At 43.5% G+C, this 24,559-nt stretch overlaps 2 protein-coding genes across 4 annotated transcripts; one reads left to right on the top strand and one right to left on the bottom strand.

Moving 5' to 3' along the window:
• Positions 1-793: 793 nt before the first annotated feature.
• Positions 794-17,677, bottom strand: LOC125024017 (RAS guanyl-releasing protein 1-like). Of its 3 annotated transcripts, XM_047611636.1 has the most exons (18): positions 17,520-17,677; positions 16,275-16,454; positions 15,479-15,654; positions 10,422-10,527; positions 8,861-8,923; positions 8,647-8,778; positions 7,791-7,944; positions 7,449-7,622; positions 6,520-6,636; positions 6,141-6,416; positions 5,645-5,725; positions 4,448-4,552; positions 4,154-4,263; positions 3,677-3,821; positions 3,539-3,575; positions 3,001-3,131; positions 2,056-2,415; positions 794-1,970 (listed from the first exon to the last, which is right to left on the bottom strand). In XM_047611636.1, the coding sequence occupies exons 2-18, from the start codon at positions 16,403-16,405 to the stop codon at positions 1,836-1,838; spliced, it is 2,433 nt and encodes an 810-aa protein (XP_047467592.1). In that variant the 5' UTR covers positions 16,406-16,454; positions 17,520-17,677; the 3' UTR covers positions 794-1,835. The 3 variants fall into 3 exon arrangements, with proteins under 3 accessions (XP_047467592.1, XP_047467594.1, XP_047467593.1); XM_047611638.1 differs by lacking the exon at positions 16,275-16,454; XM_047611637.1 differs by lacking the exon at positions 17,520-17,677 and having other exon boundaries at positions 2,056-2,378; positions 3,000-3,131; positions 16,275-17,503.
• Positions 17,678-18,779: 1,102 nt separating this feature from the next.
• On the top strand, positions 18,780-24,177 carry exd1 (exonuclease 3'-5' domain containing 1). The gene is made up of 11 exons (XM_047611402.1): positions 18,780-19,428; positions 19,555-19,623; positions 19,714-19,747; positions 19,838-19,914; positions 20,008-20,084; positions 21,024-21,110; positions 21,206-21,310; positions 21,403-21,483; positions 21,576-21,719; positions 21,794-21,985; positions 23,216-24,177. The coding sequence occupies exons 1-11, from the start codon at positions 19,299-19,301 to the stop codon at positions 23,801-23,803; spliced, it is 1,584 nt and encodes a 527-aa protein (XP_047467358.1). The 5' UTR covers positions 18,780-19,298; the 3' UTR covers positions 23,804-24,177.
• Positions 24,178-24,559: the final 382 nt, after the last annotated feature.

The raw sequence follows: 24,559 nt of genomic DNA, 5'->3' as shown, positions 1-24,559 counted from the left end.
CAAATAAAAGTAAATTAGCTGTCACCGAGGTTAGGCTTGGGAGCTGCTGCCGCCGCCATGCCTCAGAGACTATCCTTTCCTCACAGGTTCTCTCTGCTCGCTGCCAAGCCATTGCAAGGCAACGTCGTTATAGCTGCCAGAGATGTAGACGCGCAACATTATTTGAGTCAAACGGCTCTTTTTGTTTTTTTTCTTCTGTTAGGCCCGTAGAAATGTACACACGGAATCACAGCAACAAATAAAAGTCACCTGCTATTTGTGGAGTGGCTTGGCGGAAACGTTATGGATTAGGTTTGGATCTCCAACAGCAGACAGTTGCCCTCTCATTATCTACAGGCCAGCATGTGCTGTGGAGTTGGACTCATTACCTGCAGGAAAGCCGTAGGGACAAGCCAGACTGGCACAGTCTCCAGACAACAGGGTGACAGAGCCTGTCTGTCTTTTAAGGCATATCTCTCACAAATCCATAATTCCACCAGTCCGCAGATGCTCACATGCACTGCTAATCTACAAGTCTGCGTTAATCAGAATGTAATCCAAATGTGCAACAAATGTGTTAAACCCTAAATTAAATATTATCTCATTCACGTAAGCTGTGGAATATTAAACAAATATATGTCTGATTCCCCTCTTGTATTTGACATGAATAGTCTCAAGCAATCAGCCAGCTTGTTGGAGTGCAGGATATGTCTGGAGACTGGAAGTCAACAATCATTAGAAAGAAGCTGAAGCCTTGTTACGACGGTTCTTTGCTGCCCCCCAGTGGCCACATTGAGCAACACGCGGGACGCGGTTGAATGTAAATCATTTATTAGAACTACCAGAGAACAATACTGGGAGAGAAGAGGAACCTTGACATCACTCAGACTGGCACCTTGAATATTTTATATTTACAGTGCATAACATGCATTACAAACACATGTGTCTTGACTTCACAGTACAACAGCGCCACACAAGGGACAATAATAATGGCTGCACAATAAAAAGTAATAATTATAATAATAATGATATTAATAATAAAAAAGTATCAATATGAAGCCAACACACAAAAAGGAAAGCATAAATATTTCAATAAGAGTACCACCATAATGTACAAAAATGTTTAGTTATCTCATTCGTCAAGTGAACTGTGTAGTGTTTCGGACAATAAATATTAAGAGGAGCACTTGAAATGAGAAGAGACAGTGATACAAAGCCACAGCAGTTTATGCATGTTGGAGCTCCCCAGTGATCATTCGGTTGCTGCAGTCAGCGGGCTCTGGACATTAAAAGTGATAATAATAATAATGATATGGATAACTCACCTGTCATAACGTCTTTTTGTTTTGAAAACTGCTTTGCCGCTGCGTACATCCGGCCGCAGCCTCTGATTTCCTTTTTATGTTTAACATAAATAGCTTAGCTCGTTAACTGATCACAAATTGATCAAACACATTCCACTCTTAAATACTGATGCTCTCATTCGCCGACGCCTTATTTTTTACCAGCAATTACTTTGTCAGGATGGGGAATGCTCGTGTTAATAGTCAGGACAGATAAGGGGCCGGTCCTGCTCACTTCTACATAACACTATAGCCTTTTGTGCTATTTTTCATACTGTCAGTCATTTTGATATGTTTCATTTATTTATTTTTTTACATTATGTCGGTTTACGGTATTTACCACACTGTGTACTGAAGCTGCGCTTAAAAAAAGCTTGCGTCAACTCGTCCCACTTCACATGTTATACTGATAAAATACTTGCACTTTTCATGACCAATAAATTAAGATGTACACGCGCTGCCATGAGAGGGCAGCAGCAGTCTCCTTGGAGAAGGTTCATTGAGTTTATGAGCCTAAGAAGAGGAGTCCTCCTCCACGGGGTGGAGAGCGTGCCTCTTCAGCAGCGTCTTTAGTATCTCCACCTCCCTCTCTACCTGTTTGAGCCTCCTACGTAGTGCCTCGTTGTCTTGTTGGAGCCTCCGGTTGTCCTGAGAAAGAGACGTTAGGTTTAGGGCGATTGCACAGAAGGTGTGGCGCATCGGAGCGCAGCGCAGCGCTGGTCCAGATACTCACTATTTCCAGAGATTCGTAGCAGGGTTTGCTCTCATCCCCTTGCTCTTTGGGCTTTTGCATAAGAGACGCTCGGTTTTCCCACGTGGCACAGTGCCTTTTCTGGCGCGCCGGGCTGGAGCAAAACAGGGGAGCGGGTAGAGCCGGAACCAAGAGAGAAGGCTTAATGCGGAACGCCTCGACGGTGGCCGGGGAGAGCTGGGGCCCCTCCGTCTGGGTGAAGCTGTGGACTTTCCGAGGCCTCAGGCGGGAGGTGACCGGGGAGTCTGGGCTCCAGTCTTTGCCGTCATCAGGGGGGGGGTAAGGGAACGGACAGTCCTCTGAACCTGGAGAGATGGGACGCCAGCGGCAGCCGTCAGATGCGAGACAAGTGGAAAATGCAGAACGCTAATCATTTACTCGCCTTGCAGCACCACCAGAAGAGTGACCACAAAACAAACTGACTCATTTGTAACAGCACACAAGATAAAAGTGGTGTTATAATAATAGTACGTCAGAGAGACTAATTTCACGAGTGGTTGTGTCAGACTAGCCCCCTTGTTTCTTTGTATCTTTGCATCTCTCAATATTAAGTAAAATAGAAAGTACATCTGCTCTGTATATAGTAGTTTTCTTGCAGCAGGTGGGCAGCTACGCAGTGACTGTAAGTGAAACGGTTCCTCCAGTGACAGCTGGAGGGAAATCACCCCGACAGCAGCCTCTGCAGTCAAGGGTTGTTTTCTTTCGGCTGCGGCGAACTTAAGTGAAATCGCGTAAATTCTGACTTTTATTGTTTTCTGTAAGAGTGGCGGGCAGTGATTACAGGAAACCCCGCGGTGCGGGGTGTGTCCGCCAGCAGGTGGCACATGTCACAGAAACTTTGGTGGAAATTATTGACAGCAGCGTGGTGAAAAACCAGCGTATTTGCCGTGATTGTACTGAGTGCGGCTGCCATCAACTCAACCCACCCTCTGAGGTGCCCATGGTGACCGGCGTGGAGCTCGGCGTCGGGCTGTCGCCGGCGTTGGTCACTCGGGTGTTCTTCTTGCACTCGAACGCCACCTGGTCCTTGCACAGCTTGTGGCAGTTCATCCCGCAGTCTGCACAGGGGGCCAAAAAAAAAAGAAGAGCGCACAACATGTCACGCGGGAACCAGTCGACAAACTGACGTCTCCCCGCTTCTCTTTGAACACTCGTCTGATCTGCAAATGCAGCTCTCAGACCTTTGCATGCTTACTGTCAGCCAAACAAATAGTTCTCAGATCTTCTACAGGACTGGGGGAGGGGGAAAACTGTGGTTCTGGGTGCAGACTTATTCTTTTTTCTTTTCTTTTTTTTCTTTTTCGTTTGCTGCAAAGTTCAGCGAGCAGTGTGCATCTCGCAAAACCACAGTGCGTTTCACCTGCTCCCCGCAAGGCACTGCCACTCCTTGTTTTCGATGACACCGAGTGACATTTAGCCAAGGATAGGCATGCCAAAGTTGAAGAAGTGAGAGTGCAGTAATTACCCTTGCATCTGTAGCCTTGCTTGATGACGCCCCACAGCTGTGGCAGAAAAGGTGGAAGAAAAACACAGTTAAACGTCGCCGCATATCAGCAAGCGCACCTTAATGTTTCTGATCGTTTTTTTTTTTTTTTTTGCTTACAAATCCTGAGCAATTGTCGCAGAAGGTGGGCTTCATGTACGTGGTCTCCTGGAAGTTGTGAACAAATCCGAGGCCCAGTTTGGAGCAGATGACGCTGGCTCGCATGAAATAAGCCGTGATCTCCTCCCTGCTCACGAGGCCTTCCCTGCACACCCACGACAGACATACAGTGTACAGTGCAGTTCAAGAGGGCAAGCGGAGAATGACAGCCTTGCAGAACAAAACTATTAATAGACATGTTCATATGTTATTTTAGTACATTGTTAATGGTTTATTAAAGGATCACGCCCACTCCTCTGTAACCATGTATCAAATGCTCTACGCCACTCTGCATGCAGCGGCAGCTCCATGGTTAATTCGTGCAGCTATTTTATGTTTCCTGTTGCTACACTCGTCACTACAAATGCCGCTTTTGCTTCCTCTCCTCCGCAGTCGCAAATGAGCTCTGAGCGAGTGCGTGACCTGCCAAATACTCACTTCTCTTTGTCCATGACACAGAAGGAGAAAGGAAAGCTAGCAGCAATTTTCTCAAAGTCCTCTTGAGAAATGAAGCCGTTCTCGTCGTGATCGTAGTTCTTAAACACGGACTGCGAAAGACAAGAAGCGAACACCATTCTTTTTTTGTTCTTTTTTTTTTTTTTAACCAGAGAACAATAGACCAAAGAGCCGGCTGACAAACTGACAGCATTCAGCCCGATCGTTGAAACAGATCACGGGTAATACATGCAGCATTACGTTTATATAAAGAGGCTCGTATAAGAAAACACATACGTCCACCATTCTCTGCACATGTTTGCTGATGGTTCGGGGGTCGGGTTTAGGAGCCACTCCAGATGCCCAGTCCACAAACACAGGGGGTCTTGAGGGAGTGGCTGGCTGATAGAAAATGAACAGGTCATTAAAAACAATCCCAAGCAGGCGGATAAGCATACTGTACAGATTATAAAACACGGGCAAACATTGGAAACCGGTAAACCATTAAAAAAATAAAAATAAATTGTGCCAAAAATGAAAAATGGCTGACGTTTAACATACATAAAACACATAAAGACTTCACGCCGTAAATTCAGGCTCTAGTTCAATCAGGGGGGATTCTTACATAGCATTACTTGCGATTAGTTGCTTTAATAAGTTGCCTTCAATTGAAGCTAATCGCCTTGTACTTTGTTCAAGTATCAAAGGCATTATTTTTCAAAATGTTGAACTGTTCCTTCTGGCATTTTTCATCTTTTATTTTAATTTAGTTGAGGATCTAGCTTCCAACATCATGTTTGAGGCACAGACTGTAAAAAAAAGGAAGTGGATGACAGCGCCTAAGAAGCAAATCCAAATCGTGTCGACCGCCCCCTAGTGGCTCCCTTCATGCTAGTGGATGAGACTTGGGCCACACTAAAACGAACATGTCTAATAAATCATTTTAGGAAGTTAATATAACGCTCACGTATGTTCAAGCGTCCATTTCTGTTTTCATCTTAGTTATTTGACGCTATAAAAACAGGATGTGGCATCACGGTGATGACAGTTGCCGTTGACGACAACTGCTACGTGAAGCTGTCACATAGGAATGCGAGTGCACAGCAGGAATGTCACAATAACTATTTTTCTGTTTGAACCTACTGCAACTTTTTTTTCAGTAAATTAAACTTTAGTGAGATTTATAAGTTAATTGATGTAATTAACTAGCTAGCTAATGCAACAATGCAACATACGCTCTGTGGGGGAAGACGTCAGTAGTTAGCATTTACAAAAGTCTATAATGGTGTAGCTTTGAGATAAAAAAAAAAGCACAATGTGGCAAAATAGAGGAAGTGTCGGTCATATTTTCTATCATATGAGCGAAGATGACGAACTGATGCCTTCAGCCTCATATTTACTTTACAGAAAATGAAGTCAATGTGCCCACTTCCTGAAACATCTATTATTTTAATTCGGCGGACACGCGAATGTTAAAGTGTCTCTATCACTCACAGGTGCTTTGCAGTTCTTTGGTTCCCGTGCATAAGACAGTTCATAAATCTCCTCCTCGGTGTAGTAAAGGTCCAAGGACAGCTGTAGGAGAAGAGAGAACTCGTATCAGCACATATGGGAGGTAAACAGAAAGAGGGCTCGCTCTCTCCGCCGGTTTCTCCTTGAAACGTGTTTTGATGTCGGCGGATTTGGGCTGCAGGCGAACTATTATCTCTTCACGGGCATTCTGTCATTCAAGTACGATTAAAACGCCGCACGCGGATAACACAACAATACAGCAATCTGAACTCGCTCTCATTCACATTCAGCCCGGCACCCACACACTCGTAGATCATAGACTCTCATCACACCCACACGCGCGCAGACAATCCGCGCGCTGTAACGCGCTCATTTGCATCTGTGTGTGCGTTCGGCACAAGTTGGTGAATCATGCGGAGCGACGTAACAATGTGAAAAGAACGCGTGTGTGCGGCGTCCTGCGGCGGGGTTTCACTACCGTCAACAGGTGAACCAGGTCCTTGTTCGCGTCCAGCTTCGGCGGGATCTGCTGGAGCTGGATCAGGTCGTTGATGTGGCTGTAGAGGGCCTGGAGCTTCTGGACATTCACCTTGTTGTCCTCCACATAGTCTGACATGGCCTCGTTGACTGAAATCAGGTCTTTGAGGTGGACGCCCAGGATGGGGATTTTAAAACCCGTGCACCTGTTGTAAGCTTGCCTATAGTTGTCGTAGTTTCTGCAGGAAGACAGCAGGTCTGTCATCTCGTTCAGGACCTGAGGAGCGAACGTTTTTTGTTTATTATTCACTTTTAAAAAGCCCGACAGTAATTCTTGACCCTTGACTGAACTGCGTCTGGTGCGGTTAGTTAACCTTTACCTTGGAGACCTCGCCGTGTACATGTGAAGTGGTGTCTTTCAGTCGGGAAATCGAGCTGTGACACAGCCCTCCCACAACCGCCATTAGTGTGTTGTAGTTGTGCATGCCGTGTAGACTCTGGGGGGACACACAGTAAAAAGGAAAACGCACACATATCAGCCCATAAACGCTCGCACACATAAACACGCACAATTAAACTTGTTCCAGGTAGCCCTGCTTATGTAATCCGCAACACTGCCCGTTACATAAGTCACTTATATTGTTGGCTTTTTTTCTTACTGCGCTCTGATATGTCACTCTTTCTTTTTTTCTTTTTATTTTTTTGCAGGAGCTTTTCCCTCTCTTTTCAGCCCTCTAACTTGTGCTGTCACTGGTGCGTTGGGGTGTGAAATTCGTTTCCTCACACGAGAGTTTCGAGGTAGACAGCTGTGAGCAGCGGTAGCAGGGGCCGGTGCATTAGTGTTGCACTGCGGGAGAGGGTCCTCCAGAGTACGACTGGTGTATCACTTCTTAGGAGGCTGCTCCACGTCGGAGTGGTTTTAATGAGAAAGACCTGATCAGTGACTACTGAGCCTTTTCTCACATCTCCACAAACTGCTCCGTGTCTAAGTGTGTCCCTCTTAGGTGACTCCATTAGCATGCATTCACTTAATATTTTCGTGCTGCTGAAAATCTTAGGCGATGCTAAAAGCCCGCAGTGGAGCTCTTGAGAATCATTATCAACTATCTGTGAATGTGCATTACGCAACTGCGAATGATGCAGCATCTCCAGCGCCGCTCAGCAGTCACACTGTCATTAGTTAGGAAAGGTGTGTCAACAAAAAGCACATACGTAGCGGCAAGAAATGAGGAAGTGTCGAACGCAGCCTTTTGCTTAACTTAGGAACAGAAACTGTAAGAGTAGATGTGGGGGCTGACTTAACCGCTACCTGTGCCACGTGGATAAACTTCGTGAAAACCTCAGCTCTCAGCTGAGCGGTCGGCCGGCTCAACACCATCAGCTGAACCCACTGGGAGATACCATTACACAGGGCGATGGAACGCTCCATCGCTGGGATGTCCTTCATGCAGCAGCTGCGAATGTAATTCTGGTAGTCTGCAAACTGGCAGAAGAGCAGAGAGAGACGAGCGTAAAAAACCGCCGCACGGAAACTGTGAGACGTTTCCCCTCGAGGAGAAAATAACTAAATGGCTTTAAGTGAACATATTAAAAAAACTTCAAAAGATAAGATAACCCACACGCGCTTGAAACGTCGTGCGTGCGTACTCACTGATATTTTGCAAAAGGATTTAAACTCCAGGAAGGTGAGATGTTCGGCCAACTCAATGGGCTCCAGGTGATCAAAGAGGAGAGAAACCTTCCTCTTTTTACTGGTGTTAGGTCTCATCTTCTGGCTGGCCTTCCACGACCGGTCTCGTTCATTTCTAGAGATAAAAGAAGAAAAGGCCTTGAAATATACTGTGACTGCCTCAATAAGAGGTTCAGTGAAAGAGTAACTGCAAAAAAATTAATCTTTAGATTTAAACAGGTCTGCCCTATATGTCCTTTAAAGCGTCACTTTAAGTTGTAGTCTTGATGCAAACAGTTGTAGGGATATGTAGTTTTTGCATAAAAAAAGAAGGCACGTAGCAGATCAAATTTGACACAATGATGCAGCTGTAAATTGCACAGTATGTTAATCAGTTGATTACTTGATTATTCAAAAATATCAATTCAAATGTTAATGCTAATATTTACGTCAACAATTCAGTTGCTGCAGCTTTTCAAAACATTTGTTCAAAAATATCCATTTCCTGCGTGAAATGCGAAGTCACGCAAAATAAAATAAGGCATTTAGGATGATGAATGTCGTAATGGATGTTCTACAAACCAAACTATGAGCTAATTCATTCTGGGCAGGTTCTTCCATTGTGGAAATTACAGCTAGTCTCAGTCTGATTAATAAAATAGCCTGCTTTAAGTTCAAAGTTACTTTCGCACCCAAGTACATAACCAAAGTTCTACTGCTCGCAGTTCAGTTCTGTATTTCTGATTCTCGATCGTGACTGATTTCAGTATTTTTCACGGCCGAGCGTCGTCCAGGCCTAATGTCTCGGTTGGCCAGCTGGTCACAGATTAACACTTACATCAATTTGGTCTCTAGGAGAGAGCAAAGATGCTCCTGTCCCTGCTCTCGGATCAGATCCCGGAACTCATCCAGGCTCTCCGACAGGCTGCGGTCCGACCGGAACATCACCCAGAACTCCTGGATCCAGTGCCTGGAGGTCAGAGACGATAGAGATGTGACTGATACACAAAACCCAAGATAAATGATGTGCATTGAAAATGTGTTTAACTGACCTGATGAGGTAACATATCCTCTGGCACTGTGTTGGCTGATCATTGTCCATTGCTGTTTTGAACGTAGGGGTCACAGTTAAGGAGCTGAGATCGTTGACTAAACGTGAATATTAACCTTATGAGAGTTTGGTCTGTTGATACTGAAAGCTGGGGTTCGCATCAGGACGTGCTCTGCAGCGCTTTCGCTTAGCCAGAGGAATCTCCTGATCTTCAACCCGTATCAAGACAGGTATGTTTTGAGTAAATACTGAACATATGGTTGATTTGTCTGCAGGAGCATCTCTCCTCCAAACAACTCATTAATAAAACTCCAGCATCTAAACTAAAAGGCAAACACAAGTGACATTTGGTAATGTGGGAGGAGGCGACTGCATGAAGCAGAACCCCGATGAGCATCACGGAGTGAATCACTCTGGCATACAGAGGTAAGTGGATAACAAAATGTACAAAGAAAATACACAATCGGCTTCTCGAATACTGCGGTGCAACTGCTAACGCGCGTCGCTTGCTGGTGGCGGGGCTGTTTCGATCAGCGCCGTCGGCCTACAAGTATATTATTCACTCTGAGGTCACGCTGGCCTCCGTTTTGCACATGTTGCTCGTGAAAACACTGCCCGGCAAATTATATATACAGTATACACAGAACATTTCCTTCCCAAACAATGGAGTTGTCATAAACAGACTGGCAACTGGCAGAAATCAGCGTCGAGTGATGCATTAATTGCGTCATGGCAGCAGAAGACCTGCCCACTCAATCCCGAGCCCAGACCGCGGCAAAGATTGGTGATGGCCCCCGTGTCACTTCCCTGATGCTAAACCGCACGCTGAATGCATTAGAGGCATCCTTTTGGGTCGTCGGCTCAGAACGAGGGAGTTAAAAATAGCGGAGGGGCCATTCTGCCGATGCGGTCGCTGACGTCGGTCTGTGCGAGCAGGGGCCTCTTTAAGCAGCGAAGGGTCTGTGTTTATATATAGTTGAAGAGGACTTGTATGTGAAAGAGGCAGAGGTAATTAACACCTGAAACCCCAAGGCTGCTTGGCGGGCCGGTAAGCTCCTCTGAGGGGCTTTGTGACGCCACCGCCGTTTCCTGAATGGAAGCCTAGATTATAGGCCCTCCACTGAGGTCGCGAGACATTACAGAAAAACATGCTTTTTTAGGTGCAAAGTGGGCCGAATGAAAGGACCTGAATCAAACGCGCTGAAAGAGGCCCGATACAAAACGGTAATAGACTCCCTGTTATTGAACGCATGTGATGCAGGCCTGCGAGCGAAGGAAAGGTACACAGTGGAACCAAAAATGGTTAAATGATGTATGAGATGTAAAAGGTCTACAGAGACGGAGAGCAAGAGTAAACACAAACTGCCACTTGCCTATCACATTTTACACTGACAGCTGCATTGTGAGCCAAGTACGAGCTTGACTGTGCGTTGCCGTTGACAACCAAAGCTGCGCGCAGCAGAGCTGCTGATCAGATCCCACGTTGCGTTTGCTGCTCGAAATTGGCCGGGCCATTGTTTGAAATGTCTGACAGAGGTTCATAATGGACTGGTGAAGGATATAGGGTGATGAGTTTGTCCAGAAGATCGGTGGAGGAGATGAGGAGGCGGTGCATGGTCAGGGTGATGTTCAGCAGGTGGCTGCTGCCGCGTACACAACCGTCTGCATCTGCAAAGCAAAATGCACACACTTGAATAACGCTACTCTGTGCACAGGGTAGGGGAAGTACGCAACGACATGTCATCTGCTTAAAATAAACCTTGCATCACCGAGTTAAAGTTGACCTTGTCGATATTTAATCAAATGTGAATGTGCTCCAACACATCATGTCGACGCAGTGACGTGCACTTGTTGCCGGAGGAATCATGTCTGGCGCATGTTCTGCGGACGCATTTTATCTAAATCTGGGGGCACTTGTGACGTTTTTAGATTAATCAACAACCAACACGTTATCGTTTTTAGCTTTTAAGTAGTTCAGTCAACCTGTAATGACACCTTATATAATTTCCAAAAAAAAACATTAACTATAGGGACGATAATGTCCCTATTTGATCATCAATTATTAACGCGAGTCCTGCTTTTAAGGAACAATTCACTACTTCCGTGCAAATGTTTGCTGATATAATGATATCAAGACATTTAAAGATATATCACATGAGGTTTCACATTTTATGCACTATTCTGTAGGTGAATGAATCGATATTGAAGGTAAAATCTTAATCATCATTTTGAACCTATAGTGAAAAAGATTTTCAGACTAGTTGCCATGATTTTCAGACCACAGATAAAATAAAAAAATAACAAAAGAAGCGTTTATCTGGGCTCGAAGAGTGATTGAATTTTCAGTTCAGCATTGAGATAAGGAATTTTTTTTTTTTTTTTTTTTTTTTTTTTTTTTGCTGCAACACAGAACAAGCCTCCAGAGTTACATTGACAACCATGATATAGGTATTTCCATCAGTGGATATGGCAGGGTTTGGTCACATGAGAGAAACACCAACTGATCCGCACACTGTAATGCGTTTAGTCATACCATCCACAGACCCCATAACAGAAGATTTACCTTTTCCTCTGAGTGTGTGAACCTCTGCAGCTCGCTTGTCTCACTACCTTTTTCGCTTCCTTTTTCCTTTTGTGTATCTAACTTCCTCTCTTTGTGACCAGACCACCTTTCTTTGTCTTGGTCGTCTGACGCTGCCTTACAACTAGCATCTTGAAACCCACACAAGGAGAAAAGATCGTGCCGGCCGCATAGTACTTATAGACCACATGCATGTACAAAACATTACACAACCTTTAATTGCAGAAAATGCAAATGCACTTTGACAAAGCCATCACGCCACTTAACTGAGGAACTTCAAATCCCTGTAACAAGCAGGGAAATGGCGGTAGACATAAAGAGGAAGCATTACTTGCAGCGTTAGAAATCTGATTTATACACCGACAGGCATGACCACATCTTTCTCTCCTCCACGCTGACTGTAGAGAACTGTTTCCCTTTAAGCTCCCCAGGATCCTGACACCATCAAGGACATCAGGCGTCTGAGGTCCCACTTTTAAATAATATCACCTTGGAAATACCTCAGACGCCATGGCAACCTGTTTTCTAATCTTTGTTATCTGTAAGCAACTTGCCACTCCTGCAGCTGACTAATCCAGCACTCATATCCTGCAAGAGGTGTGTTTCTGTTTGTAACACGCACACACACACGGCAGCTGCCATCTAAACCCAGTAAATGTCAATAACCGCACTAGTTAAGTCAATAGGAGAGTAAAAAAAAAGACAAGTGAAACAATGTCTGGTTTTCAAATTGGTATATATGCTAAAGATGTCGAAAGCGTATTTACCCTCTTCTGCTTTGTAGCTGTGAGCTTGCGTTAATATAATTATCAGTTGTGAATCAGCCAAAGTCAGACGTTTGGAAAATGAACAACAGGAAGTCATGACATCAGGTAAACAATTGCTCCATCCTTTTTTTCACAACTTTCCAACCACTAACCCTGCCTGTGCAGGGTTAATTGCAAGAGGAAATCCCCTCCGGACTGTCTGTCAGTGGCTGGAAAATGAGGAAAGCTGCCGCCTGGTACACTGGAAATGCACGATACTGAGTGCTGATAAACACTGCCAAGAGCACGCAGGGACAGGCCTACTTTTAAGGTTATCTCAGACATTCATCAGTCGCTCCAAAGCTACACGTCACTTTTCCTTATTTTGACAGGGGCTATCAGATTGGATGATCCTTTTGTTTCAGAAGAATCTAAGTCACATGCAGGAACGAGAGTTTTCTCTTTGTGCTCTGTGCAAAAACCTCCGTAATAAAATGAACTCACGCCGACTTTATGTAAAACACTGCTGGGATTCAAACTTTACAGCAGTGATTCCCCACAAAATCAGTGCAAAAAAATAAATAAAGTAGTTAGCAAGAGACGAAACAAGTTGAATATATTCAGTGTATTGATGCATTGTTCCAAGAATGAAAACTGTTACAACAGATAAAAAGAATACAGAACTGTAACTGAGTAACAAGGGAAACGCACTACTGAAAATGATGAACAAACAAAATAGCAAATGGAATGCATTGGCAATATTGCTAAAAGAAATGGGTGGCCTAAATCTTGTTAATAGTTAGAATAGTTTAAGGACATAAATGGATAACATAGTTAGCTTAAATGGTATAAACTGTAAAGTGTAATGGCTAAATGTTTGAAACAGAACAATTTAATTGTACTAGTTAGCTTAAATAGTGTTAGAGGAAAGTATTGGATTTTAAAAAGCCTGGTTAGCTAAGGTAACGGATAAAAGGGTTTAAATTCTATGGTTAAAGTAATGGACAAATGTTTAGAGAAGTTGTTTTAAAGTAGGCTAATGGTTAATTGTAAAAAATGTCATTTTAAATTAGCTGATAAATTTGTAAAATGTAAGCTAAAACTGGCTAAATGGTTAAAATAGTTAGCTTAAATGGTTACAATAGTTAGCTTAAATGGTTAATAGTAATAGTAAGCTAAAGCAAATCGCAGGAAAGGAAATTTTTGCTACAACTAATGACTAAATGGTTAAAATAGTTTAAATAGTTTATATTGTAAGCTTAAAGTAATGGATAAATGTTTCAAGAGGGTGATTTAAAGTTGACTAAAGGCTAAAGACAGAAATATAACGGTTGCAACACACAGTCTATGTCATTTACAGACAGCTGGATCAATCAGCTGATGGTTCAAAAACACCCCAAAATATTAGAATAATACTTGGTTTCACCATCCAGATACAACACAATATCCAAAAAACAAAACTGAGACATGAGCACCTAGACTTGCTGGGCTTCTTGAAGATGTTTTCCTACTTATCAAAGTAGCTTCTTCAGAGTTGGGGTACTACTGGCAACATCTGAAAGTGGAGCTCCCCTGACTCAGGTCAAATGTCAAGAACCCCAACAAGCCTAGTTGTCTTAGTTTCAGCTTAGTTCTTTTACACCATGATGTGGATAACTGAGAACCAAAGACCTGTTGTCATGCACTTTGGGAGTAAGCAGTAAGCAACAAAACTGTAAAATAAAGTAACCACTTCATCATAGGTAAGTATCAGGTATCTGGTTGTTAGAGACCTTAGCCTGTGTTCCAACAAAACCCCAACACCAGGTTCATAGTTTAAGCAGCAAAAGATCAAGAGACACAACAAGTCTAGCTGCCCTTGTTTTAGCTTTGTTTTTTTTTGTTTTGTTTTTTTCATGACTGACAATAGATGCATCTTCCTCTTTGCAGAAGCGGAGCAAATTCAGTGCTCTCATGCATGCACGCATGCATACACCGTCTAAGAAGTTAAAGAGTAAATGAGGAGTAAATACGCTGACTGCACTGAAAACAACAGGATGAGGGCTTTCTGTGAGACATCCAAACTCATGTTTGGATGTCTCACAGATTTCATAAAAGCAAAGTGATTTTAATACAAATGAAAGTAACTTGCACCCTCAAACAGCACAGTGCAGTCTAGAGAGTGAGAGAGAGTGATGATGTCAATGGCTATTGATCCAAACCTCATACTGTTCTGCATTTCAAAGGTTGGTCAGCATCTGAGGACCACTGTTCGGGGAGCTGACCTTTCAGCTCAGCCGGGCTTGAAGCTGCCATCAGGTAATCCTTCAAATAGCTTTTGCGTGCACCCTCACATTTGAAAAGGTGGCGAGCCTCGTGGACCTCAGGGGTTCACCTGTGATGTGAGCCGGCACTGCGCTCACGTACATCAGGAGAAGTCATTCAAGGAAAACCCCAGTCATAACAGACTGTCCTGACAGATGGATATCATCCTGTACATGTGGGTATGGATCTCATGCTTTGCATAGTGACACTGACACTACATTATGTTGTACCACAGTGGTTCGTTCAGTCTTCTGATCAGTTCTGTTCCCCTCGTGAATCAGAAAGGAGAGGCAGGCTGTCATTAGTACCTCTCTACAGATAAATGTGGTTATGGGATGTCATTTTATGTGCAGCCCATTGTAACACTTCTCCACTGCTCTTGCTGCATTTGTGTAACTAGGCAACGGCAATTTGAAAGCTTGTCTCTTCAGAGACGCAATCACCATAACTCTGAGAGCACTCCAGACAACTTGATGAAGCCACTGATCTTTGCTTGATTGATCCATCCACAACCAATACAACCACTGCTGCTCTGTTCCCCCCTTTTAAATAAACCCTATGCGCATATGGTGTCCAGTCAAATATTCATACATTAAATACAGTGTAGCTAGAAACACAAGCAGTTACAAAATCAGCAATAATCAAATGCTCCTGACCATTCGCATGAAGCTATAACACAAAATCAGACTGGCAGGCACCCTTCTTCAAACAACAAACGCACGTTGAAATCCAAAGCAGGAGGCCTGTCCAGACTTGAGATGCAGCTTAGTGCAAAGAAATTTGAGAAAACAAATACTCCTTCTTCACTCCAAAAGCATGCAATCTCGCTACAGGTTGAGCGTATCCAGATACGCCAAAGTACTGTAAAATGTCACAGTTACACAAGCGTGAACCAGAAACAAGATTGCGGCCCCACTTTCCACTTCACAGCAGGATTTCACTTTGTGAGTCTCACAATCGGTCTCGAGGCAGGTCAGCGGGGACTTACCGAAGGACTGCAGGCAGGCCTGGATGAGCTCCTCCCAGCTGGCCCCCTTGGTGAGGTGTCCCAGAGGCATCATCGATTTACCCGGGGCGGCCTGGGCCGGGCTGAGCTTGTGGAACCGGTGAGGACGGCCTGGAGGAGAAACTCTAGACCTGGAGATGCATCCTGGAGTCACTCTCCTTGAGAAACACCACAAATAAGAGTGAGGGGGAGGAGGAGAAGAGGGAGGAGGACGACGGGCTGGCTGTAATGAAAGTGTGCTTCTCTCTGTTTGCTATAAAGATAATGTATAGACTACGGCCCACGAGTGTACATAGCTACATCACGGACATGAAACCACTGATAATTAGGCTACACATATTAAAATGTGTAGTGATCACAATATATTAAGCTATTGTTTGCATCCAACGTGGGATATTACTTTTCATTGTTCTCATTTCCTTCCTTTAACTTGGGGAAATACCGGTTGATTGCGGACATCCAGTGTTAAGTATTAAGTGACCAGCAAACGAGGCTGAATCCGCCTTGTGCAGTTTAAGCGTGGCAGGCGAGAAACTAAGAACCCAGCTAGACGAACCCGAGCGCGGCCGTGCGTAAAAAATAAAACCAAAAATAATTTCAACGCGAGACACATCTTTGATAAAAATAAACCAACACGTGTTCATTTCCTGTTAAAAAACACTGTTCGTCCCTGGCACCTGTGTTTGTCACTGCTTGCGGAGAGGTGCGTACACTTTCGGCGCGCGAAACAACACCAGAAAGTCTCAGTAAAAAAGCACGAGAAGATGGTGACACTTACGCGTCGTCTTTCCCCCTTTCGTCCGCTACACTTTCGTTTTGGTTCTCTTTTGACTGACATCCCATGGCGAGGTACTGGGCGACGAGCGGCTGAACTAGGCTGTCCATCTGCGTTCTCCTCGATGGGAGCATTGCATCGCTCTGCTCGGCTCGGTGCGCCTCCGCGGTCTCACCAGCATTGCTGACTCGTCAATGAACATTACACAATTAAGATTCACCCAGCTTGTCTGCGAGTGGGCGGCAGAGCTGCTGTCGGGCTTGTCACTCTCTCAGAGTGGGCTCTACACATCACAGGTCATTATTACTTGCGTCAAAAGTCGTGTTCTTGCATTTTTTTTTTTTAATTTCTTTTTTTTGATAAATATATATAATTTTAATCAAGGTCTTATATAGTTCCCTGGAATTTTGTAGCAAGGGTGACAAAATAGGAGGCAGTTAATCCATTTTTATATACTATACTATATTAAGGATTACTAATTTGATCACAGATTTCAGTTTTCAGGCTCCACACCTACAGGTTTCTGTCTCACATCAAGCCCACACAAACTCTGGCTCTCCTGGGGGTCCCCTCACTTAAATAGCCTATATTCTGGAAAATCTATGCACTGTGATTCCCCCTTTCGGCTTACTGAAACATGTTGTTTGTTCAGCCTGAAGATCAGGAAAGGGTGGATCTTCCTTTAGAGATAACGCTTCTTGCACGTTCTGCTTACATTAGGGATAAAGTCATTGTGCGGTAGGAGGCCCTCGGGAGATGTTTCCTGGAGTCTTTCAGCTGCTTTAAGAGGTCTGCTCCGTCTTATCAAGTTCATGTAGACATTGTTGCATTGATTCACAGCATGCTCGCTTGACATTTTTTCTCATCGCTTGACATTTGCCATAAACTGCTGATTTACAGGATTTAAATAATATGAACTTTTGAGTCTATGTTTGAGTCAATCTTTCCTGGAAGAAGAAACACACTTATGCACACCTGCAAGAGTCTAACCTCAACTTGAGAGCCTCTATAGGTTCAGAGCTGTGGTTCTTAGCTTCACATGCAGTTTGAATATATGTGGCAAATAAGCAAATGCTCAAACCAGAAACACATTTAATCACAGCTTTTCTGTGATCATATGCACCCAATTCACGCAAAGGGGGAAAAGGGACTCTTGTGAAATTAGCTTTTTGCGTTTCCCCTTTTATCACTTGCTTGAGCTCAGAATGACCAGCACACACTCGCACTAGAAGACAAAAGAATACATACAAACTGGGATAAAAGCTGAGGCAGCTCTGTGCATCCTGGACCTCAGAACATCCTCCCTCTGATTTGGTGCCTCCACGTGTGCCGCCTGTACAGATTAACAACAGTCTGAGTTGGTGCGTTTCCACGGCCAGAGTGAAGTCATGAGAACGTGTGTATTAGCGGCTGCCTACTTGTGATAAGATTGTGAGTCCGGATACTTTTCTGTGTGACTCCCGTCGTGAGGCCAGTCGGCGGCGCCTTAAGCCTGCCCCCATGTGGCTACAGGCACATCTAAATCTCATTTCTTCAGGTCATTTTTGTCATGACATTGATCCCAGTTTTATTTGTGAAAATGTGCCGCTCAAAAACAGAACTACATTACACTGTATTACTGTCCACAATTTGCCCTACTAATCACCCAGATTCATTATGCTTAATGTCACTCCTTATTTTGTATGTGTCTGGCTTCAGAAAAGGTGATTTTTGCTGTTTTATAGGCCTACAAAGTGCAGATGTATATTCATAAATGCTTAAATGTAACTTAATGTAACACTAATTAAAATGAATGACTGTTAGATGCAGGAATTTGAGCTGTGGTTACCCCCTGGTGGATACATTAAGTTACTTTCTACGCAGCAGGGAGTTTATTGGCAATGTGAACAAGCTACACTAGCATGTATGCAAATACATCAATTACTCAGCGTTTCATTAGTATGAGTGGTCGTAAAGATGGTGACTAAAAGTTGCCCAGGGAAATGAATGTTTTTTGTTCTGTTTTGTCATGCTGGAGAGATTTTATAGATATGAATGTGGACTTAATCTGCAAAACAGAAATAATAAAAAACTAAATACTCTAGCCTTTCAGTACAGAGAGTGGCCAGAGTCTACCACTTAGGGTTTTTTCAAAAGGATTTCTGTTGTGGGACATCTTATTCTGGATGAAAATCCAAAATAAATAAATAAAAAACACTCATATTGGACACATCTACACTAAATTATCCCCGATTTTGTCAAACAAAGTTGTGGATTTGTGAAATCTTTATCTTATTGCGACAAGGCAAACAAGGAAGAAGACACTGACCACATCAAACCAGACCCTGTAACATCATTGATGCATTACATTTTTAGAATCTTTTCTTGAATACTTCCTACAACAGACGCATTCATGATCGCCTGCCGTGTGGGTGTTTTTATACCACTAGGTGGCACTAAAGTCACAAATTCTTCACGTGTTGGCTTTACACTTAGAATTGCTAATATTTTGACGTTCATGTCATCACCGTGTACGCCGTGGACAGGTCGCCAGCCTATTGCAGGGCTAACACAGAGACAAACAACCATTCGCGCTCACACGCAAGCCTAGTTCAGAGTCACCAATCAGCCTAACGAGCATGGCTTTGGAGGTGGGAGGAAACCGGAGTACCAAGAAAGGCCCGACTCGAACGTGGACCTTCTCACAGGGAGGCATCGGCTGCTGTGCCGCCCTAGTTTGACGTCATAAACGTTTTATTTTTTTGTCATATTAGATTAAACATACATTTTCACACAATTTGCGGGGTTATCAATAATTCTGGTCCTGACAAATAGGGATTCTAAAAGTAACGAAGAGCGTTTGAACGCAACATTAAATTCTTCATTTGAGTTCATTACGACAATGGCAACGCGCTAACGGCAACTAGCTAACGGTAGCCAAGTGTCAAGTTGTTGACCTAGGTTGTCCTTGTGATTGAAAAGCGTCGACTATTTCTAAGCCAACAACACTGTTTAAACTGCTTTAAACAACTCTTACCCGACTTCACAATGGTTGTGGACGACGTCCAGTTTATGGCTATATTCAAGGGAAAACGTATCAAACTGACCCTGAAGACTTCTTCATACTTCGGCGTCGTCCAGCGGATCAATCCCAACAAAACGCTGGTCCTGGCGGACGGTTAGTAAAATGTGTTGGTCGTTTTTTTTATCGCGTTTATTCATTTATTTTGCAGTGGCATGACGCTGTCCAAAGCGTAATTATCGTCTTTGTCCAGAGGCTAATTGTGTGTGACGTTTGTTTCAGTTGTGTGTTGCACTAACGGCTACAAGTTTCCTGGCACAAAATTGTTCTTCGGCCACGAGGTCGTGAATGGTGAGTCCACTCTAGAAAATCGAGACTGGCCTTTAGAATAACTCTTGATGTTAAGTTATGGTATATGACCTGTATTTATTCCATCAACAGTGGAATTAATCACTGAAGCAAACCGTGACTCTGGGTAAGTGAGCTGTGAACGATGGGCCGCTATTCATAACAACAATGCTCAGGCCGTGTCTTGGAAACAAACTTTTAAACGTGTCTTGCGCAGAAATATTCAGCACCACAGACTTGAAGAGCAGCTGAAGGTGGAGAAGTTTCAGCCGTACAGGAAGTCCATCACATGGGGTGTGTAGCTTTTCACTGATTTAACAACACTGAAGCTACACTTTGACCTTAAACTTTTTTGTTGTTGTTGTTTTGTTTTGTTTTGTTTCTCAGACAATAATGATGAAGATGAAGAAGAGTATATCAACTTTGAGGTCATCGATGAGTTCCATGAGAAGTTCGGACCTGCAGTAAGTTGATAACTGTGGTTTGCTGCTACATAAATCACTTCAATGCCCTTAATATACACCAATAGGGTAAAACACCTTCCCAGTGTTGTGTAGGCCTCCCAAACAGTTGGGACTCATCAGAGAATGGACATGGTCCTTCTGAGGATGTCGAGTGGTGTCTGCCAACAAAATGTTGTTAGCGGGGGTCTTTGGGTCCTGTGGGTTGTCTCTGGGGATCAGGTTTGTTCCAGTATATCCTGCAGATACTTAATCAGTTTCTGATCTAGTGAATTTGGAGGCCAAGCTTTTGAGGCTTTAAACTTGACATTAGTTGAAATCTTGGTTCGGAACAATAGGACAGATTTTTGCTGGAAAGTGAGATCACAGGTATTTCAACATCACTGTTGACAAAAGTCTTCCGAGAAGTTCTTTTGCAATGCTGTGAACCCAAGAGTGAACACCGAGCATTTTACATCTTGTAATGAATGAAGCCGTGCAAATTATCCAAATTAGTCATTGTTTAATTGTGACGTATGAAGCCTCAAACGTCATCGGTCATGTAATTACAGAGATTCCATACAAGCCTCGGCACAGTGCTTCCAACCGGTCTGTTTTAATAGAGTGAAACGGGCAACCGCCCCACGTCTACCTTGTGCTGTTTTTAATGTTTTTTGAGTTGTGTGTGCGTGTGAGTGTCAGGCTGCATCCTGCTGCTGCCAACCAAGGTTGTCATAACTATGTGGTGGGGGTGTCTGGTCTGGTTTCGGTGGATGGTACATGTCTGCTCATGAACATCTACACAAATACCAGGACCAGAAGTTCTCAGAAGGACATTGTATTATCACAAGATTGTCAATGTTAATTACTTCTCCTGTCAGTGAGTTTGATGTTGTGGCTGGTTGGTGTGTCACTTACATAATATATAATATACAATTCTCAGTCTCAGGCATTATCCTTTAGGTGATGCACATCAAGAAACAGCATGTGATCGGTGTGGGAGCTGAAGGGGTTGAGATATTTAAGAATGGAAGACTGTGTTGGCTACAGGTGAGAATTTTTTTTTTTTGGGATCCTCCCGTCCATCCTCTGCTCCTTTGCTTTCTCTTCTCATCACAAGAATGACAAACAAATTTTTCATGTAGATTGCAACTAAGTACAAGGTGTACCTCTTTGACCTGCTGTTACTTGGAGGCCGGGGATTTAAGAACGGTCTCTCCATGATCCTGGAAAGTAAGCGCATATTAAAGGTGAGTTGTATGAAAACATTATAAATCCTATTCTGATACAGTGATGATTATAATTACCATCATATAAGGACTGATTTTTACATTCGGTACAGGTCATTCATGACTGCAGAGCCATTGCTGGATGTTTGATTGGTCAGTTTGGCGTAAAGCTAACCAACGTCTTTGACACCCAGGTACATGTACATTGGCCAACTTTAGAAGTTTGTTTATTTTTCTTCTCTAAATTTAGTTGTGATATTTTCTACTTTTATTTTATTGTCTTAAGGTGGCAGATGTCATGTGCTTCTACTCAGAGACCGGAGGATTCCTTCCTAACAGAGTGAGCACCTTTCAGGAGGTGGTGAGTCTCCACCTGAAGGTGCCTTCCTCTCAGCTCTCATCCCTTCAGCTGAAGTCACAGTTAATCAAGGTACAGCGCACCATCCTAGATGGGTTTTACATACCTGGTATATGTATGTGATGTAATTTTTATTTTTTTTACAGGAGGACAGGGAGATGTGGTACAAGCGGCCTTGTCCTGTACACCTACTGAAGGTGATGGCTCTGTCAGTGATCCACCTACAGCCTCTTAGACTGGTGCTGCTGGACATGCTCATGACTGACTACATGGTTCTGGTGGATTCCTACCTCAACAGCAGCTACTGCCAACCAGATGAACTGGAGTGTGTCAACATGGTGCATAATTCAGAAACAAAAGTCTTTGGTTTGTTAAAAATCTGTCGTTATGGAAGGAACGCATGCAAATTCTTGTTTGTCTCTGGCAGCAAAAAGGTCTATATCATTGAAAATTTTGTTTTTGAAACTTTTCATCATCTGCAGTATCTCTGATATTGCTGATATTTAGGGCTGGGCGGTATACCAGTTCATACTGAATACCAGTATTTTTTTACATTGTGATATGAATTTTTTAATATTGTGTATTTCATTACACAGCGTTCGGAATGTTGCGCCACAAGACACTGTTTCCAACCGGACCTTTTCAATATAGCGCTTCTAAACACACAGAGTGTGACCGTGTCACTGCGAGGTGCGGTGAAGATGGGAAGAAAAATCTGAATCTGCAGAAAAAGACAGAAAAATTACTTGGCAGAACAAGAAGATTTGTGCCAAAAAAAGGTGCTGTGTCGGTTGGTTGTGTATTTTTATCGGGACCAGACGTCCCTAATTTCTGGGGACAGTCCCAGTTTTGGATGACCTGTCCCCCCGGCTATAGCTGTCTCTTAAATTGTCCCCAATTTTAGTTTTATGAATGAGACAAAAAAATGTTGCGCACAGACTACAATCATTATGGTAGCTGGTAAAATATGTTTAAATATGAATAAATATCTCAAAATAAAGGAAACTGTTATTGTTCCCGTTTCCTCATTTCATCTTAATAACATTTAATTATTATTATTATTTTTTTATCTTTGAGCTGTAAATGTCCATGGATATCTACATCAGCAGGTACTGCTGAAACTGCCTTGAAAACCTGTGTTAGTACTAGTGTGGGACTATTCTACAATATTTACTCTTCATCACAGTAAAATAATCCACCCTTAGTCAGTCTACTGCATTAATTCCTCTCTCAACCAGCAGAAGATGTTGTGAACATGTGATTATGTCATACTGCGATACCGTGGGAATTTTAAAAAATGCTGTGATATATTTTTGGTCATACCGCCCAGTCCTACTGATATTGTCACAGCTAAACTGGATTTACACCAGACTATTTGTGTTTCTCCACAGGTCTTAAACCATTTTAATTCAATATTATTCATATTTAAGCTGCTTTGGTAAATTGCTTTCATAGAGCTCACTGAAGTAGTCTAACTGGTATGTTTTGCTTTACTCCTCAGTAATGAATTTACCTGTTGTGTTGTGTCAGTAATCCAGAAGCATCCATTTACCTGCCTGCATCCACAGGAGAGCGAGCTGGAGTTGCCTGCAGAGCTGAGGAAGCTGGACCAAATGCGTCGCGAGCGGCGGGAGGCGGCTGCCGGCCTCTATCCCGTCACCGAGCGAGGCCTGCTGGCTCGCTTCAACCCTAAACCTCAGTCTTCATCCCCGACCTCGCCTACCGCAGAGGACCAGAGCACGACGCAGACAGACCCCTCGAACCCTGCGGTTCCATCCACTGTGTCGGACCTTGAAAATCAAACATCTGCCGACAGTCCTCCACCTGCGGCTGTGGACAGAGGGTGCACGGATGCGCTGATGGGTTTAATGGGTAGAGGAAGGCCCTTACCTTCTGTAGGGAGAGGCTTCCTGCTCCAGATACCACCGCATCGGATCCCCAAAGAGAGCACCGGGGACGTCAAAACTCCAGCTTGGATGGAGGTGGCTTCTCCTTGTCCCAGCCACACACTTACCCAAGATGCAATGCCCCAGCTCGGCCATCGTGATAAAGACCTACCCAAGGACATTTGTGGCTTGAAAGAAGAACCTTTTACATCTAGTCCTCAGCACCTGCCATCTCCACTGACCCAGTCATTCAGTTCTTTCAGATACTGAAGAAAGCAGGGGGACATGCTTTACTTAATGTTGGCTTTTTTTAGCCTTTATAATTTCCTACAGTGACCAGTAGATGGCAGGAAATATTCTGTTATTGCAAAGGTTTGTTTGACGTGTGTTGTTTGAGAAAAGTCGTGTTTGAAAAGAAATGATTTCGTTACCTGGACTTTGGTTTACATAATTGCTCAGTGTTTGTGTTGTTAATGCTAAAAGGTGTTCTTTTATTTATGCAGTTTTGTTTGGTGTCTTGCCACTAAATCCCTTTCCCTTTTGTTTTCATTAAGTGGTAACTGATTGCACTGTTAACAGTTAAATGTATTTTAATTTAGAAAGGATTTGTCACTGCAGACTGTTGGATAAAAATAACAAAAAAATATCTGTGTACACAGCTTTATTTTACAGATTGAGACATACTACACAGAATCCCAGTGTATCGCTGTGCCAGGATACAATGGTTTTGGCTGGTGGAACACAAGCTACGACCAAAAACAGCACCACATGCCCATTAAATCATACTGGGCTAAGTTTAGCATGATTGATTGCCTGTACAGCTTGGCTACTGTTTTGCAGCTAATTGATTGTGAAAGGCAGAGACGGGCATTGATGGATCTCCTGTTAATTGAGCAAAAACACTACTAGGCTGACACTTCTTTTGATTATTCCTGACCAAAAAAGGACAAAAAAAAAAAGAAAAAAGATTTGGCGCGGGCTACACGGTGACACCGACTCTGCAGTTTCAGTCGCCGCCGCGGTTCA

Source organism: Mugil cephalus, chromosome 17 (genome assembly GCF_022458985.1).
Source record: "Mugil cephalus isolate CIBA_MC_2020 chromosome 17, CIBA_Mcephalus_1.1, whole genome shotgun sequence".
In the NCBI taxonomy this organism is placed as follows: Eukaryota; Metazoa; Chordata; class Actinopteri; order Mugiliformes; family Mugilidae; genus Mugil; species Mugil cephalus.
The sequence above is the reverse complement of the archived record's forward strand: the minus strand, read 5'-3'. Positions and strand labels throughout refer to the sequence as shown.

Excerpts from the sequence above, each read along its gene's own strand:
- exd1 (XM_047611402.1), top strand. The coding sequence starts at position 19,299 with ATGGTTGTGGACGACGTCCAGTTTATGGCTATATTCAAGGGAAAACGT. Across the intron at positions 19,748-19,837 it reads GAAGCAAACCGTGACTCTGG|AAATATTCAGCACCACAGAC; the intron begins GTAAGTGAGCTG and ends TGTCTTGCGCAG. Across the intron at positions 21,484-21,575 it reads CCAACGTCTTTGACACCCAG|GTGGCAGATGTCATGTGCTT; the intron begins GTACATGTACAT and ends TATTGTCTTAAG.
- LOC125024017 (XM_047611636.1), bottom strand. The coding sequence starts at position 16,405 with ATGCTCCCATCGAGGAGAACGCAGATGGACAGCCTAGTTCAGCCGCTC. Across the intron at positions 3,822-4,153 it reads TGTGTCATGGACAAAGAGAA|GGAAGGCCTCGTGAGCAGGG; the intron begins GTGAGTATTTGG and ends GTGGGTGTGCAG. Across the intron at positions 2,416-3,000 it reads TCACCATGGGCACCTCAGAG|GCATCTGACGGCTGCCGCTG; the intron begins GGTGGGTTGAGT and ends TCCACTTGTCTC.